The sequence below is a fragment of the Astatotilapia calliptera genome, chromosome 18 (assembly GCF_900246225.1).
Source record: "Astatotilapia calliptera chromosome 18, fAstCal1.2, whole genome shotgun sequence".
Lineage (NCBI taxonomy): Eukaryota > Metazoa > Chordata > Actinopteri > Cichliformes > Cichlidae > Astatotilapia > Astatotilapia calliptera.
In genome coordinates, this window is record NC_039319.1 from 2652493 (window position 1) to 2669875 (window position 17383).

The window sequence follows — 17383 nt, forward strand, 5'->3', positions numbered from 1 at the left end:
ACAGGTCTGGTTTTTCATAAGCCACCTTGAGATGTGCCTTCAAATTGGACATATAGAATTTTTCTTTATTAGTACGCTATATTAGTATTTGCTTCCCTTCAGTGACAGCAATTTGTCCAACTGTGGTTCACCTGCAAAGCCGTTCCCAGCCCCTTCTAGCCATGTCCCTGGGTCCAATCTCAGGCACTCTTTGGTTTAATAGATTCATTTAGAGGAGTGCAGGAGTTCATGCAACCTTATTTAGAAAACGGGCATCTCAGAGCTCCAAAGCTCAACATTGTTTTTTATTTAGGGGGTTGAGCTAGACTCTGATATACTTGAGTTAAACATACTTTACAGCTCATTTACAATGCAAAGCTCCTTACCTTGCAGGGCTACACTGTAATGCATCATCTCTACTGGTGATTTTGTAAACATCTACCATCATTTTAATCATTTGTGCTTAACGTGACACTGAGACAATCTTATTTAAGTCTTATTAAATATTACAGTTAGCATTCAGAAGATGAACTGTGTTTCTGTCCTTTCAGTGTTCAGAGGGTCCTGTTTTGCTTGGTCACTGCTCCAAAACCATTATGTCATTGTTCCCCGAGTCACCTGCCAGGGAGTCGCACCAGGCGGCAGCATCAAGCCTGCGTTGGTTCGCCCTGAAATAAAGTGCATTCTGATGCATCGCATTTAAGACGCATTGGTCACAACTAGCTTAAAATGTGTACAAAGCTTTTAATATAGCTCTGTGAATTCAGTGTATTGACCGGCGCACAAGGAAACTTAAATCCACATATTTCTAAATGGAGTTCGGCGACGGTTGGTTTCTCTAAACGTCCCAGATCCAGTTACCGCTGGTTACAGCAACGACATTTAAATGGAATGATAAATATTCAATGCGAGCCCTGCTCGGCACCCTGCTAATTTTCCCAGATGGCTAACGGCTAAGCTAACCGGTAAACTCGTGTTGTCAGTGTCTTTAATCCAAACTCTGTTGGTTTTGTGCCCCAGATCGTGCAAACCACAGGGCACAATAAAAGTCTATAAACAACGTAAGTGAAAACTGTATTTCACTGGATTTTGTGGGGACCAAAACTATACGTTAGAAGAAGAAAAGCAAACCCAGTCAGTCCAAATTGACATGATTCTGCCGAATTGACTTCCTTACACAACACACGTCACTGTGACGCGTTGCATTCTGGTAAATGCAGTTAACCTGGGTTTAAGGTCGTAAATGTACACGACTTAACCCGACATACGCGTTTTACTGTTTGAGTTTCTCGCGTTTCCAGCTAATGTTCGAACAGGGAAAAGATAAAAATGCAGTCATTTTGATGCTGGTGCGTAGTTGTTTAAACATAGATAAAGAGAAAAAAACTACAAATCCCAGTAACTGACGTCATTACGTATGTACGTCTAGCAACGGCGAACAGCTAAAGGAAAAAACAGCCGCTTCCGTGTTGTTCTTGTGTTATTTTGTAAAATAACTGTCGTTAGCGGAGTCAAAGCTCGCCTGACAGCCTCGCCGGAGTGTGAATATCATGGTTTTGTGAAGCTGACACACAGCGTCAGCCTTTTTTCAGCCAAAATGTCGCTGCTGCAGAGCTCAAAGAAAAAAGACAAGCGTATTTTGTCTGGTACCTGCCCAGACCCGAAATGTCAGGCGAGGCTTTTCTTTCCTGCTTACGGCTCCGTTAGCATCGAGTGTACCGAGTGTGGTCAGCGCCACGAGCAGAAGAACCTGCAGAACGTTGAGGAAGTCACCGACCCCGATGTCGTGCTTCACAATCTGCTCAGAAACGCCCTGCTCGGCGTCACCGGGGCCCCGAAGAAGGGGACCGAGCTGGTGAAAGTGATGGGGCTTTCTAACTACCACTGCAAGCTGTTGTCGCCCGTGCTCACCAGGTATGGCATGGACAAACAAACCGGCAAAGCCAAGCTTCTGAGGGAGATGAACCAAGGGGAGATGTTTGACTGTTCCATCCTGGGAGACAGAGCTTTTCTCATTGAGCCGGACCATGTTTCCACCATAGGCTATGGCAAAGATAGGTCAGGGAGCCTTATATACCTCCACGACACTCTGGAGGAGGTGAAGAAAGCCAACGGCAACAGAGAGTGTCTCATCCCGGTGCATGTGGACGGAGACGGGCACTGCCTGGTCCACGCTGTGTCCAGAGCTCTGGTGGGGAGAGAACTGTTCTGGCATGCCCTCCGTGAAAACCTCAAACAGAACTTCAAGCAGAATCTGGAACGCTACAAGGCACTTTTTCAGGACTTTATAGATGCTGCAGAGTGGGAGGACATCATCAACGAGTGCGACCCTCTTTTCATCCCACCAGAAGGCGTACCCCTTGGACTACGCAACATCCACATATTTGGCTTAGCCAACGTCCTCCACCGACCCATAATTCTCCTGGACTCCCTGAGTGGGATGAGGAGCTCCGGGGACTATTCTGCCACCTTCCTGCCTGGACTGGTGCCGGAGGAGCAGTGCAAGGGGAAAGATGGGAAGCTGAACAAACCCATCTGTATCGCCTGGAGCAGCTCCAGCAGGAACCACTACATCCCTCTGGTGGGAATCAAGAACACGGTGCTGCCAAAGCTGCCACCCCGTCTGCTGCCAAAGGCCTGGGGCGTCCCTCAGGACCTCATCAAGAAGTACATCAAGTTAGAAGCGGATGGGAGCTGCGTGATTGGCGGAGATCGCAGCCTGCAGGATAAATATCTGATGAGGCTAGTTAACGCCATGGAGGAGGTATTTATGGAGAAGCACAGCATCCACCCGTCGCTGGTGGCTGACGTTCACCAGTACGTCTACAGGAGGACTGGCGTGATTGGCATCCATCCAGAGGAGGTCACAGAGGCGGCAAAGAAGTCAGTGATGGAAAATCGGCTGCATCGCTGCCTGATCTGTGGCGCCCTTTCTGAGCTCCACATCCCACCGGAGTGGCTGATTCCCGGCGGTAAGCTCTACAACTTAGCCAAATCCACACACGGCCAGCTGCGGCCGGATAAGAACTACAGTTTCCCCCTCAACAATGTGGTCTGCTCTTACGACCCCCAAAGGGATGTTCTCCTCCCAGACTACAAACTGAGCTCCCTGAACACCTGCAACTGGTGTCACGGCACGTCAGTCCGCCATATCCGTGGAAACGGCTCGGTGGTTTATCTGGATGGAGACAGAACCAACACCCGCTCCCAGGGAGGGAAGTGTGGGTGTGGCTTCAAACACTACTGGGAGGGGAAGGAGTATGACAACCTCCCCGAGGCCTTCCCCATCACGTTGGAGTGGGGGGGTCGGGTGGTGCGAGAGACAGTGTACTGGTTCCAGTATGAGACTGACCCTTCATTGAACAGCAACGTGTACGACGTGGCCATGAAGCTCGTCACAAAGCACTTCCCGGGCGAGTTTGGCAGTGAGATCCTGGTGCAGAAAGTGGTCAACACTATCCTCCATCACACGGCCAAGAAGAACCCGGACGAATACAACCCCGTGTCCATTGACGGGGCTCATGTCCAGCGCCTCACTGATGCCTCAGAGTCTCAGCAGCCGGCGGACCCCCAGCCGCCCACAAAGATCATCCTGACGGGACAGAAAGCGAAGACGTTGCACAAGGAGGAGCTAACGATGAGCCGAGCAGAGCGCAGCATCCAGCAGAGCATCAGCGAGCAGGCCTTCGTCACCCAGAAGCGTCGGACTGACAAACTGAAGCAGGAGCAGAAAGGCCAGGGCCGGACTTCTTCACCCGGAGGCTCTCCAGAAACCTCCTCCTCTTCAGCTCCAGCCACACCCACCAAGTCCTCCTCCCCGTCTTCGTCCAGTAAGGAGAAAAAGATTCGTGTGACTACGAGCGACGGCAGACAGGCCATGCTGACTCTGCAGGCCCACACGACCTTCTCTGAGCTGCAGAGGAGCATCAGCAACCAGTTCAGCGTGCCGCCGGCGCAGCAATGCATCCGCTACGGTTTCCCACCTAAGGAGTTGGTCCCACCAAAAGATGGCGAGGAAAACGAGCCAGTGGCGCTGCAGCATGGTGACAGGGTGACTGTGGAGATCCTAAAAGGCCCAGAGGACAAGAGCCCTGCGGCCTCCATTCCCCGAGCCTCCAGCTCGCACTCCGCCCTGCATTCAGTGAAGAGCGAGGACGCCGTGACGCCCGGAAGAATGAGCAGCCGGGAACTCCAGGACAGCATCGACCTTGAGATGTCCTCCCTCTGTCTCCTAGCAACGTTGATGGGTAAGGTTACATGTAGGGTACCAAGTAAGTTAGTGAGTGAAGCAAAGTAATGTATTATCACAGCAACCTGTGCCACAAGACTGAATGTGACAGGAAGTGTACGTTTAGGATATTTCAGAGCATAAGATCCATCCTGATATAAAGCAGAGCAAAAGATCTTTGGTCGCACAGCTTACCTGTACCGTACGGCCTTCTGAAGCGAAACTGGCTGCACATAAAAACAAGCTGTGTCACTTTGAGATGTCACTAGAGGAAAGTTATTGTGCTGGAGCTGCAGCTTCTTTTCACTTTAAAGATGCTGTGAATCCTGAATTCTTTGCTGACGTGTGGATTCGAATATCACAGCCGAGACACTGATTACGTTCTTTGAAATCAGTGATCGTCTCCGTTTTCAGCAGATAGTGGGCCTGTCTTGAAATCGTCTGCCTTATTAAATGAAATCCATGCTGGATTCAATTTTGCAAAGGGCCAGATTTGATCCTCAGGCTTTGATTTTGTCACATTTGATCTAAGATATAAAAGCTTGTTGGTCTGATTGAAGGCTGCCAGGAGAAAACTATTTTTCTCCTGTGTTGTTCTGCACTTCAGGAGCTAAAACCCGCTCGTCAGGTTTAACAGAGCCAAGTGGCTGCTGCTACTTTCTTATTTTAATAATTCACTTCTTAGTTTGATTTTAGAAACATTCCTTTCTACAATAAAGCTAAAGGAAAACAGTCCTCTTTTTCCTATGCTTGCATAAGGAAACGTGTATTTCAGTTATAATAACTTGAATCAGTCATTCAGTCCGGCTCTTGGCTGTTGCTTGTTACTGTACAGAGTTAATCTGTGACTTAGCAGTGAGTTATTTACAGGTAAATATACAAAGAAGCACAAAGGTTCAATTAGACTTAATAAAAGCAGGATAAAATATGATAAAAATGTGTCCTGGCTTCTGGGGGTGAACATGCAATTATCCATGACTGTAGTTGAGGCAAAGAATGTGTCGACTGACTTTAAGTCTTTTTGGCCATTTTATTAGCAAAGATGTCTTCAACCTTGAGTAAAACTAAACCCGACGTATGTTTTAATATCTTCTGTCGCAGTGATTTTCCTTTGGTTGAAAGCCAGCTTCGATTGGCGTCAAATGTGTTTTTAGTACATGCAGAGAAAACCCTGGTATGGAAAAAAATAACATTTCCTCAAACATGACAGTGCTGGTGCTTCAGTTTGCTTTAAAGTTCAACTTTTGATCATTAATCATTCAAAGATAACGATTGAACTCGTTCTGCTGTCTGCCCTTTCATTAATTTGACCTCTTGTTTATATTTTCATTATAATTAGCATCTCTATAGTCAATGTTTGTTCACAGGTTGAGCTCCTGACGATACAAACCTACTGTGCTGGGGCTGACGGTGTGTTTATAGAGAGTGCTGTCAGGTTAATATCATACAGCACTTTATTTTATTGATTAATAATCAGTCAGAATGATAACGATTTGTACAGTAAACATCTCCTGTTCCAGTTTCTCCAGCATGGGGATGTCTTTGTTTTCTGTGTTCACTCATATTATTGAATGTGGTGATGATGATGATGGATCATCGTCGTGTTTAATTTATTGTCTTCTTGCAATGATGCTGCTGCTTGCTTAAGACTGCAGAGTAAGCTGAAGTGTGTTTGTGTGTGTCTGTGTGTGAATAAAGAGAACAGCTCCAGGTGTGCAGCGCACATGCCTGCTGGTTTCTGATTGGCTGGTGCAGGCAGGTGATCAAAAAACTGCCGTTTGCTCTCAGCAGCTGATTGAGCTCCCAGGTTTCTGATCAGCTGCCATGAGCAAACAAGAGACTTGTTTTGTGTGTGAGTGTGAGAATCTGCTGACTCGAGCAACTCGCTCCCTCCCCGTCTCACCTGCCAATCAGGTCAAAGGTCACAACTGCGTTAGGATAAACAGATCGGGCCGTGTGACACACACAGAGCGTCTGTCGATATTCAGGAAGGTTTCGGCTGCGCTCCGAGCGCTCCGCAGGCCTGACGCTGCACTTCCTGTCAGCACCGAGCTCGTGTTCAATAATCCCCCCGCCCGGCCCCGGCCAGGATGAAACAAAGCATCCGCTCACCAGACAGTGCCTCCAGCCCAGAGCTCAGAGTTCACACAGCTGAATGGAGCAGACCTGTAGCTGAATATGTGCGACGTGCATTACATATAAACACACAAACAAAAGGAAATGCACCGTCACGCACTTTCAAATGGACTCAGTGCATCAGTGCAGTGTTGAAGTCCCTGTTTTACTGACAGGATATTTGAAGCTAAATAAACACCTGAATATGGTTTTATCGCCTTTATTTATTGACAGTGGTTTTGTACACCAAATAAACCAGATAACCAGATAACCTTAAACCAGATTTTATTTCATTTTAAGCTTAAGTTGTTGTTTTTGCTCATTTCACTTTCAATTTTCATTGTCTGGAAATGATGAGTTTCAGTTTAGTTTTCATGAGTTTTGGTGGTAGTTTTAGTTTTGTTCTTATATATTTGGAGGTTTTGTCAGGTGCAAAATTTTAAAGGTTAACACACTTCATACACATTCAAGTCCCAGACTCATTAAACAGATGCACCAGATGTTCCTCAGGCTGGTTGTGTTGAAAAATAAAGTGAAAAAATATTGTTTACAGTAGCTTTATTGCAAAGTCTAGTTTTTATTTTTACTGTAGCCAATTTATTCTTGGTTCACTATAATAACTTTGCCTGAAACTGAATCATTAATGAACCGTTTTAGGTTTTCTCAGCAGAAAAACCCACATCGACACATTCCACTTTAAGTTTTAGATTTGGGAATTAATGGAGACAATGATCAGTGACAGACTGGACATTTATTTATTGGCTTAGATGACTGTTATTGCAATAAAAAAGGGTTTATGTCTCAGATGAGATGGATCATTTTCATCACAGCAGGAGAGTACAAGTGGATTGATATTTTCTGTCGAGGTTGTTGAGACTAAATATGAAGCAGCTGAAGGACAATGGCATTTATTAGAGGACCTCTAAAACAAGAGACGGTAAATGTAGATGAAATGTAGAATATAAAAATGTGAATGTTCCTACAGAGTAGCAGCAGCATGAGCAGCAGTGCGAGGTTAAAACGAGGGGGAATCGCTAGCCTGGCTTTACCATCAGCATCAAAGCTGTAGATGTTGTATGTGGTGTGAGCTTCACTGAGTGTGAAAGCAAACATACTGGAACCACAGAGGTTTCTATAAATGACTGACGATAGCTGCTGCTTGCAGCTTCATATTCATCATGTAGAAATAAATGTGATGTCACACCTTTATCAAGAAACATTTCGTAGGTTTGTCCACCACTGCTTTCAGGTTTAAATATATTTTTACATATCAGCGGCTTCACTGTACGCCAAACAATGGCGAGGTCAGAGTATCAACTGTATTTCCACTCTTGTGTCTTACATTCAGATGTTTCGGTCTCTGTTTATTTTTGTGCTGCTCTGACCGCTCACGTTCCTGCCAAAGCTGTGCACTCTGACACCGAGGACTTCTGTGGTCCTACATTGTGCTGTCCTGTGTAGCGTCCTGCTCACACAGACACATTTTAACCTTGTGTTGTGTTTAGGACCTCGTCTCATTCGTTGGATCCTTTTAAAATGTTTGTCTTTGTTTCAGGTGAGGATGTTTGGTCGTACGCAAAGAAGCTGCCACACTTATTCCAGCAGGGCGGCGTCTTCTACAACATCGTTAAGAAAGACATGGGTAAGCAGGCTCTGTGTAACAGAGCAGGTACATTTATACATGTGCGTTTGTGTGTCTGCATCACTGTGAACCGGAGCTTATCATACGTGAGCTACTTTTTTTAAAGGCTTCTTTGCTAACTAATTATTAGACAGATTTTAAACATGTGCAGAAATGTAGCAGAAACACACGCGACTGATCAGGTGACGCCTGAGAGCAGAAAAGTTCAGTGAATAAAATTCACGAGGCTGCAGGAAATGAAATGTTTCTTCCCAGACCTGATGATCAATGCCCAGTGGTCCACATTTGTGCCATATTCCGGGTTCCCAGCACGCACCTTACAGGAACTCCTTCCCAGAGAAGAAAACGGGGTCTGTTGTAAACATGTGGAGAGGATTTCGATTAGATGATAGTGCCCAGATTTCTGGTAAATAAAGGAACGTGGAGTGGCTCACTGATGTGTGCTGAGCTCTGGTCCTCTGCAGCACAGAGGAATATATGTCAGAGTTTACAGTCAGATGAAGTTTGATTGAAATATATCGATTCTTGTCACATGCACGTGACTCCTCAGACATGTCTGAAAGCAGATTGGTGTGATTAAAGGATCAGTTTGTTTTTATCTGTCATATTCTTTATTGTAAGTTATTGCAAACCAAAAACTAATAACACAGGATCCTTTATGGCGACTTCTTATTTCCTGTTGTCAGATTGTCAGACTGTTGCTGTGTTTCTATCTGATGCTCTGGAGCTAACCGCAGCATAAATGAAAGCAAACCCTTGAACCTTTGTCAATATATTTGGTACATCCCACCCGAGGGAGGGAGAACAGCTGTGTTATTAAAGTTGACCTATTGTGCTTTTGTTTACCTGTCATAGATATATTGTTACAATGGTGGATGGTCAAGTCAGCCGCGAACTCGCTGTGAGCCAAACGCTCCGACTGCAGTTCTCCAAACACTGTTTTTCTACTCTTGGATCTGTGTGACGGCGCTAAGAGGGGATATCGCTAATATGGTCATTTGAATCTTTGCAGGTGTTTCAGAGCGCGTAACTAAAAGCATGAGCTTAGTTTGATAATAGGAGAGCTTAAAGAAAAACAAAATTACAAGTTAAATCTAAAACAATAAAGTTTGACAGCCCTCACATGCTCTGCTCCCACTGCACTGCACAGTTTCACAACGTTACAGCTGCTGAAATGTTTGTGAGCTTATACACAGGCATCAATGCAATAACACGAATATGTTTCCTGCTTCAACTTGATTGGCTCTTTGGGGGAAGGCGGAGGACACTGGCCATCTGTAGTATCTGAGAAGTCTCCCATAAATTGCTGTTCAGATTCTTTTTTTCTATATCAATTGTGTCTGAATGTGAGAATAAAAGTTTCTTGCCTACTGATTTAAACCTTTTCTTGTGAGGGGCAGCCAATCAGAGTTGGCAGAGCTGAAGGCTTGTTTCAGACCAAGACCCAGGATGAGATTAATAAGGATTATTTTAGACTGTGAATCATGTCAAGCTGGGAATGACCTCTCTCTCTCTCTCTCGTTCAGGCCTGATGGACGGGAAGCACTGCACGCTGCCTCACCTCACAGGGAAAACCTTTGTTTATAATGCAGCAGAGGAGCGTTTGGAGCTCTGCGTGGACGCTGCCGGTCACTTCCCTGTTGGGCCTGATGTCGAGGAACTGGTGAAGGAGGCCCTGGTGCAGCTACGCTCTGAGGCATCCGGTAGGGGCAGTAGAGAGGGTAGTCCCTCTCATGGCGTGCTGCGGCTGGGCAGCGGTGGCGTTGTTCGTAAAAAGGAGCAGCTGCAGAGTGTCACAGCCTTTCAGGGAAAAGGCCACTCTCTGGGCAGCGCCGGAGGCTCCTCACCACCAGAACACCGCCCTATCACACGACAGCACAGCAGTGGCGTGGACCTGAGTGCCAGCGTGTCCCGAGGACCCCCGGACCTGTCGGACATCCCCGAGGACACCACCAGGGAGCTGGTCCGCATGGCTCCGGGCTTCGTCACCATGAAGGACGGCCGTGGACTCGACCCCAGCCTGATGGAGCAGCAGCGAAGGAAGCTGCAGGAAATGGTGTCCTCCATCCAGGCCTCCATGGAGCGGCACCTGAAAGAGCAGCAGAGCACCGCCTCCGGGGGTAGGGCTGCCCAGGAGCCGACGGCCGGAAGCCAGGCGGGTGAGGACCAGTCGGTGTCCACGGCCGACCACAAACCGCCAGCTGCAGTGTCGACAACGGCAGCCATCAAACCTGAGCAGAAGGTGGAGGAACCGGAGGAGATGGACAGCCAGGACGCCGGGCAGAGTAACGCCACCGAACCCATGGATCACTCCTGATCACGCCTGAGCCCCAGCACCGCCCCATCCCCGCACCCGCCTGACCGGCATCTGTGGGTCATAACACCTCAGGTCGGATCCTCAAGCTTTGGTCTTCATCGTGTTGCGTTGTCTTTACTGCATGACTAAGAGCGGGCCGACTGTCCTCGCCGCTGCGAACTCCAGGTGGGACAGCCGTCGATGAAGCGATATATTGTGACGCGCTGTCTGCGATATGTCATTGATTCACCCGTTTCACAGATCTGTTGCAGAAGCCGTTGCCATGTGTGTTTACACTGTATCCACTGTAGCTCGCCTGTCAGCACCGCTCTATGAAAATTTAACACGGTAATGAATAAATACAACGATGTGATCCCCACGTTGATTCAAAATAAGTTTTTCTCTTAAGTTGATGATGTATCGTGAACAACTGTCTCACAGTATATCGCAGAGTCGTCCATAAGGTGACGGGATTCTGTCGTTAGGCCTGCGGTTCCCACCTGCAGACGTCTAATCCTCTCGCTGTGAACACTTACGGATCTCCGAGGAGGAAAATCCGGTGAGACGCATTCCTGTAGATAGAAGAAGTCTTAATCTGTCACCAGGAAGGAGAGTAGCTGGCCGCCGCCAGCGTCGCGTCCTGCAAACATGCTTCCGTCAAAGTGCACGCTCTGAAAAGTGCACCGGCCTCCGTACGCATCAACGCCTTCAGAATCTGCTTTCCACCCTCCGTTTGTCTGAGCTCTGCAGGGAGAACTCTGATCTGTGTTTGCTTGATTGTCTGAATCCTCCTTGATGACTTTATATTTTTACTTTACCTTTTTGCCCCTCTAACCATCACCAGTTTAATGGTTTATATTCTAGAAAAATCAGAATGAAGCCCCTCACAACCTCCAGGCAGAGAACTAACTGCAGTTTCTATTTGTTGTATCTAAAATTTAACCGCACGCTCTCATCTCCACGTGTGACATATTGCAGTTTTGTGTGATGCCACCTGCGCCTCAACATCAGTAATAAGGCGTCTGTCGATATCTGTGCCTGTAGCAGTATTGAACATGTGCTGTGCGAGACCTCCAAAGTCCACATGAGCTGGTTTGTTAGTACAAGTTGTTTGGTGGTCCGCGTCCCATTTGGACCGTTGTGTTTTGCACTTTTAATTTTTTCTTCTGTTTTGTTTGTTGTTTACTTGACATTTGATTTGCTTTTTAGGTTGATTGTATGGAAAAGACGGCCTTGTTGTATTTGTGCTCTTTTTATGGCTTTTTGAGCATCAGATGAGTGTAACCATATTTAAATGAGAAGTTTTATTGCTCAGTTACCACCTAACAGTAGCTGGTTTGAGCAGAAAGCTGCATCCATAAGCTGCACACAGGCACAGATGTCTGGTGATTAATGCTAATCAACAGACAAATAAAATACTGGAACGGTCTCTTAGCTGATGGGTCGCTCGTCACAATTTTAAACGTCATTGAAAAATTCTCCAGAATGCTCCAACAGCACAAACACAGTCGAGAGGTCCAGTTCAGTGACTCTGATTAGCTGAAGCCTAACAGCTACACCTGCCTGTGTCACCACCCACCTGTCAGGGCCACGCCCCCATTAATGCAAACTTTAAGCCTTATCAGTGTCCAAATGAATAAGTTAAATACGATTAACATTGTTTACAGTTCATCAAATTTTTAATATTTTTACTTGCGGGTCTGCAAAGGCTAAGCTCGAGTGGCCATTAGCTTCATTAATGGATGTTTCTGGTTGGTCGGGCTTCTTAAAAGATCTTAGTTTGGGTTCCTGTGTACCCCACTTCACTGCCAGTGTGTAAATGTGGGTTTGACAAAAAGTGTTACGTGTTAAAAACAAGAACTAATTTATTTCTCACATATTTGTTCCAGCTGTATTTTTATTCACCTTATGTATCCCAGGTTAAATATTTTAAATTTTTAACACCTAAATTTAAGTTTCATCTGATCTCCAAACACTGCAGATTCATGAGAATCTGTGTAAATGTAGCAATAAAATGCCAAAGATGTGTTAGAGATGCACATGTAGTCAACAAGAGTCACTTATGATTTTTTTACTATAAAATTCCCAAGACGACCTCGACACGACGTGTTTGAACATAAATGTTACGATCCACTCTGCTCTGGACTATTTTGTGTTTGTTATTAAAACTCTTGAAATCAGTACCTGAAAAGACTTTTGTGTGAGGTTTAGAGGGACATAAACATGAAGCAAATATCTGGTGCTTTAGAAGCTAAAGATGAAATGCCTTGAGATGTGAGCATGAATATGAACTTGAGTGCAGTGCAACGAAGAGAAATTGTATTTATTGCCTGCAGGTGGCGCCGTGTTGAATGTGCAGCAGTAATGAACTTCCTGGAGGTCGAAGCTTCTCCTCGGTTTACCTGAAAACACTGTAAAATAACTCTGCACTGGACTGTTATCTTATGCTCAACAACTACCTTTCCCATGAGTCTTAGCCACAGGAGCACAGTTAAAGTATTATGGGAGTCAGCGAAATCAAAAAGCGTTTAGCTTGTAGAATTTATAGAAAATCCAAAATGAGCTGCGGAGGTTTGTGCAGGTTAAAGCGAACGGCTCCTCCTTATGGAGATACTCTGAAAATACTTTGTGAACAAGTTGATCTTCACATCCCAAAAGTTAAACATGTGCTCATCAGCTGATCAGGTTACTTCATAAAAGGCCCAAATATCAAAGTAAGAAACCTAAAGCTCCATTCAGGTGGGATTCATGTCTCAGTGGTGCTTTGGTGTGGCCTCGGGAGGCTTTCTTCTTCTTCTTTGCTCTGAAGATGAACCTTCTGCTCCTTCCTAACATTTAAGGTTTGGTTCTCGCTTCATTTTTTCTCTTTTCAAAAGCAGAACACAGCCAAAGAAAAACCAGGTTCAAGTTTTCACTGGAGTTTAAATTCTCGTGATTGATCTAAGTTTTGGTTGGAGGAAGTCCTCGCTGGGCCTCTGTGCTTCTGTCCTATGCAAACATCTTAACTGAACTTCCAGGTCTAAACACCACCTACACATTTCAGCTGAACCTCCCAGACTCACCACCAGGTGGCCCTGCTGTCAGTGAAGGCGTCTCATAGAGATGCACTGATTGTGGAAATCAAGTTAAACTATTGTTTTTAAAACAACAGCTTTTGGGAATCATATATTACAGTTTTTCACTCTCTGAATGAGAAAGAATTCACTTGTACAAATTGAGGATCGACGGGACACAAAGTGACCGTCGATCATCAGCTCTCGTCTGTAAAAACCAAACCACAAACAGGAACTGAGAGATTTAATTCAATCTTCCCTCAGTGTGGCGACACCAGATTAGAGAACAAGAGTTTATTATTTTTATTTCCCCGAGGCTTTAACCGCTCCTTTATTCCTGTAACGCTGCAGGAAGAAAAAGTATCTTTAGATGTGTCAAATCAGCTTTTGTGGATTGTGTTTCCACGTCTGGAACATCAGGCAGGTTAGAGTCGCAGCATGTGACTCTTCTCATTTTTCATGTGTCTTTCACACTGTTGTCCACATGTCTGCTCGTTCTATATGAATCATAAAGAAGCTGCTGTTTTTGTCAGAATTACCTGAAAGTAAATGTGTGTTTGAAGACAAATCCGCAGAGACGTTCAGCCCATCACTAGATGTCCAAAAGTATCATCCTCGCTGACCTGTTCCTTGTTTTCTGGCCACGTCTATTCTATTAAAGCATAATCTCATTGAGCCTATTTTCATCCTCCACGCTCCACCTGCAGTGACGCCATTAATGAGGCCCAGCGCTCGTCACAGTTTGAAAACCACTGAATGAAAGCATTATCACATAAAGCTCTTTATGCAGCTGCTGAATAAGCTCACAGAAGCAGGGTCCCAGGTTTCTGATGAAGATGATTTTGGACATTTTTAAATGTTTTCATTGTTCACACAGAGTGTTTGGTTTCACTGAAGATGGACGTCTTAGTTGTGAATTACAAGCAGCTATTGTCACCTATACATGCAGATCTTAGTTTTAGTTCACGAGGAGCTCGTTCAGAGCTGCTCACCACACACTGCAGAAAGGGTTTTACAACTCTAAGTTGGCCTCCAGGCTTGTGGTTTCTACGTTCAGTCAGTGTCTGCTCTTCCTGCTGCAGAGGAAACTTTTCCCTCTTTCAGCATGAAACAGTGAAACAGATCCAGATGTTAGAGCTCACTCTTCAGCATCTGGCAGGCAGACTGAAGCCAGAGGAGCATGTTAATGCAAATGCTGCCACTGTCACATATGGACAGGCTCTATAAGGGAGGCTTCACGTGTATGTGTTTCTTCAGTGCTTGATGTTCAGAGGTGGGTTTTGCTTTGTTGTTGTTGTTTTTTGCTGGCGTCGTTATAGTAACAAACCTAGTCATGCAGCTAGCTAACAGAGCTAACTAACAAGGTTAGCTGTGGCAAAGTTTGTGCAGCTCGGCACCAAAACAAGAAGTTCAAGATCATTTCTGGGCCACACACTCGAGGTGTTTTCATAACCTTTGTACAGCTTTGAGCTTCATCAGAGGTTCAGTCTTTTCTTGGGTAGTAGTACTGAATTATTTGTAAAAACATGTGATTGGCTGAAGATTTGTTTAAAAATTAGGACTTTTATTCAGAGGCGCTGCTGCCTGAAATCCTCTCTGATGTCACAGTTTTCAGCAGGTTCGTCTTCACTGTTTGACGGGACGTCCACGTTCAGTGTGAACTCTAAACTGTTGCATCAGCAGCAGTTTAGAGTTTCCTGTGTTTTCTAACAGGAGATGTACACTGGTGTGTACAGTGTTTTGGTGTGTGTGTTTGTGTACTTTTATTTTGCATGTTGATTTTTCAGGGACTTCTTGAGAAAAACAGCAGTTTCTTTTCATGATTCATCAAACCAGAGGTCTCAAACATCCATCTGATTTTTACAGGAACAAACTGGGTCATTTCTGCTCACAGTCCTCTGATTCGATGCTTTTGTAGAAATGTAGAAATGTGCAGATGTTTTTCATTGTGCTCTGGAGCAGCTGGTTAGTTTAGCATTAACAAAGGAAATGACTCTGAACTCTAAATCTCACTGACGCTGTATCGCGTTTGTTAAATCCGTGTGAAATGTAAAACAGGACACCTGCGAGTGGCACCGATCTCTGCTCCATCACAAACATGGAAGGCAGTTTCCGCCAACACAGATGTTTCTCCACCTCTGCATGTTACTTCTGTAATGAATCATCAGGCCTTAAACTGTGCATAAAATGTTTTACACTTAGGTTCTGCTTCAACTCTTTTATCTCGACTGTGTTTAATTTGAACTGGAGTCTTTGTATTTTCACTTTTTTGGCCTTTTTGTTTTCTGGTTTAGCAAAAAAAAGTCTGTTTCAGAATCACGGTCCTTCTGTTTTTGCCGTTCAGATGAATCTTTAGCACTTTGAGGAAAACGGGGAATGTTAGCATAGCATGCCCATAGCCGAATCATCATCATCATCATCAGTCAGAGAGGAAGCAGGTCGGCAGCACGAATCAGGAGGAGAGTTTGCTCAGATCAGACGACACTGCTGTAACAGACTTGAAGTTTTTCTTTGTGACTGCTGTACTAATGACATGAATTGTAATCCACCTGTATAATAGTATATATTGTAGTATATTTGGATCTGTACAGAAACACAGATGTTCAGTTCCTGCAGTAATGATTTCTTTTGTTAACTTCTCTCTGGTTTGCTAATAAAATATTGATGATACACGGCTTCGACATCGCTGTTTGCATGTGTGATAAATTTCCAACCCCGACAATAAAATCACTTCCTTCACATGTTTCCGTATTTTGTCGTCACTCACACACTTTTCTGTTTGTCTGTTTAAAAAAAGGTGTTTGCTTATGGTGCAGAAATCATTTTTCTCTGTTGTCCAGTCAACATAAGTTTGTAGAGAAAAGCAAGAGTAGAGCTGGCAAGAGCCTCAAAGATGTTAAAGATCGTGTTATCTCTTTTATGTCTTTTTGAATTAAACGTTGGTGATTTTGATGAGAACACCTTTAACATTTCTTTCAGTCACTCAAAGACTGCTCACTGTCTGGGGTGTCAGACACATGGCCAGATTCAGCCAATGAAACGGTCCAATCACACCTCTGGATAAATTTGGAAAGTGTTGAAAAATCACACTGACATCATTGATATCTCCAGTCCAATGCTGAGGAGAGACTAACAGGAGGGAACAAGTATTTCTAGATCTGAATAAATTAAAGTTGTTTAGTTCCAAAAGCTCCACATTTGAAGGCTTTTATAGAACATCTGAAACCTATAATGTGCTTGTAATAATGCAACTGTACATGGTGGAAATGAAAGAGGGATAAGGAAGGCGCCCTCCTCAGTGCATCAGTGTACATGCAGTGAAAGCTGTTGATTTAATTATAGAGGGGAAAATACATTTTTAGTTCAGAAACATAAACTCCCGTCATGTAGTTCTCAGTGGTTTGGTCCACAGGACAAACACAACTTCACAAACGTCTTGATGGATGATCAATCATCCAGGTAAGTAAATCTCCAAAAGCTGATTCTGCTCATCTGGACGTAGCGTTTGCAGCGGGAGAAAAGGAGGCCGTTTATGTGAAAAGGAAAGACCATCTCTGAATCGAGGAGGGGGCCTAAGGGAACATCTTTCACCATCATACAATCCTGTGATTGCAGCCATTCCCCAGCTCTCTGTGAATGGTACTCATGACCATTGATCAACAACCACTGATCAATGGTCATGAGAATTTGCATAATCATGATGAACTGACCTCCCAGCCCATTGTTCCCTCAGTGGACTGATTTCAGTCATTGTGCAAATGTCTGTTTATAAGATTGGGGAAACCTGCAGTCAGAGACTGAAGACGGCACTTGGATGAGCGACGAAACGTTTCTCCCACTGAAAACGTCCAGATGAACAGAATCAACTTTTGGAGACTTCACAAACCATCCACAGGATGCGTGACTGCTGCTTTCTTCTACTTTTAAGCGTCAGTGCCTCCACCACATACTGTAGGCCTGTGCTTATTAAAGTCACTATAGAGGAAACATTTTCAAGCACTTTTTTTGTTGTTTTATTTTATTTTTTAGAAAGTTTCCTGATTTCACAAGACAGAAGTGATCCGTTCGCT

The 17383-nt window shown here is 44.9% G+C and overlaps 1 protein-coding gene across 1 annotated transcript; it reads left to right on the forward strand.

The window, feature by feature from the left end:
* Positions 1-1198: 1198 nt before the first annotated feature.
* Positions 1199-15994, forward strand: vcpip1 (valosin containing protein (p97)/p47 complex interacting protein 1). The gene is made up of 3 exons (XM_026149151.1): positions 1199-4226; positions 7878-7964; positions 9491-15994. Exons 1-3 carry the CDS (start codon positions 1577-1579, stop codon positions 10279-10281), a joined length of 3528 nt encoding a protein of 1175 aa, XP_026004936.1. The 5' UTR covers positions 1199-1576; the 3' UTR covers positions 10282-15994.
* Positions 15995-17383: the final 1389 nt, after the last annotated feature.

Coding starts and splice junctions, on each gene's coding strand:
- vcpip1 (XM_026149151.1), top strand. CDS start 1,577: ATGTCGCTGCTGCAGAGCTCAAAGAAAAAAGACAAGCGTATTTTGTCT. Junction 4,227..7,877: donor TCTCCTAGCAACGTTGATGG/GTAAGGTTACAT, acceptor TCTTTGTTTCAG/GTGAGGATGTTTGGTCGTAC. Junction 7,965..9,490: donor CATCGTTAAGAAAGACATGG/GTAAGCAGGCTC, acceptor TCTCTCGTTCAG/GCCTGATGGACGGGAAGCAC.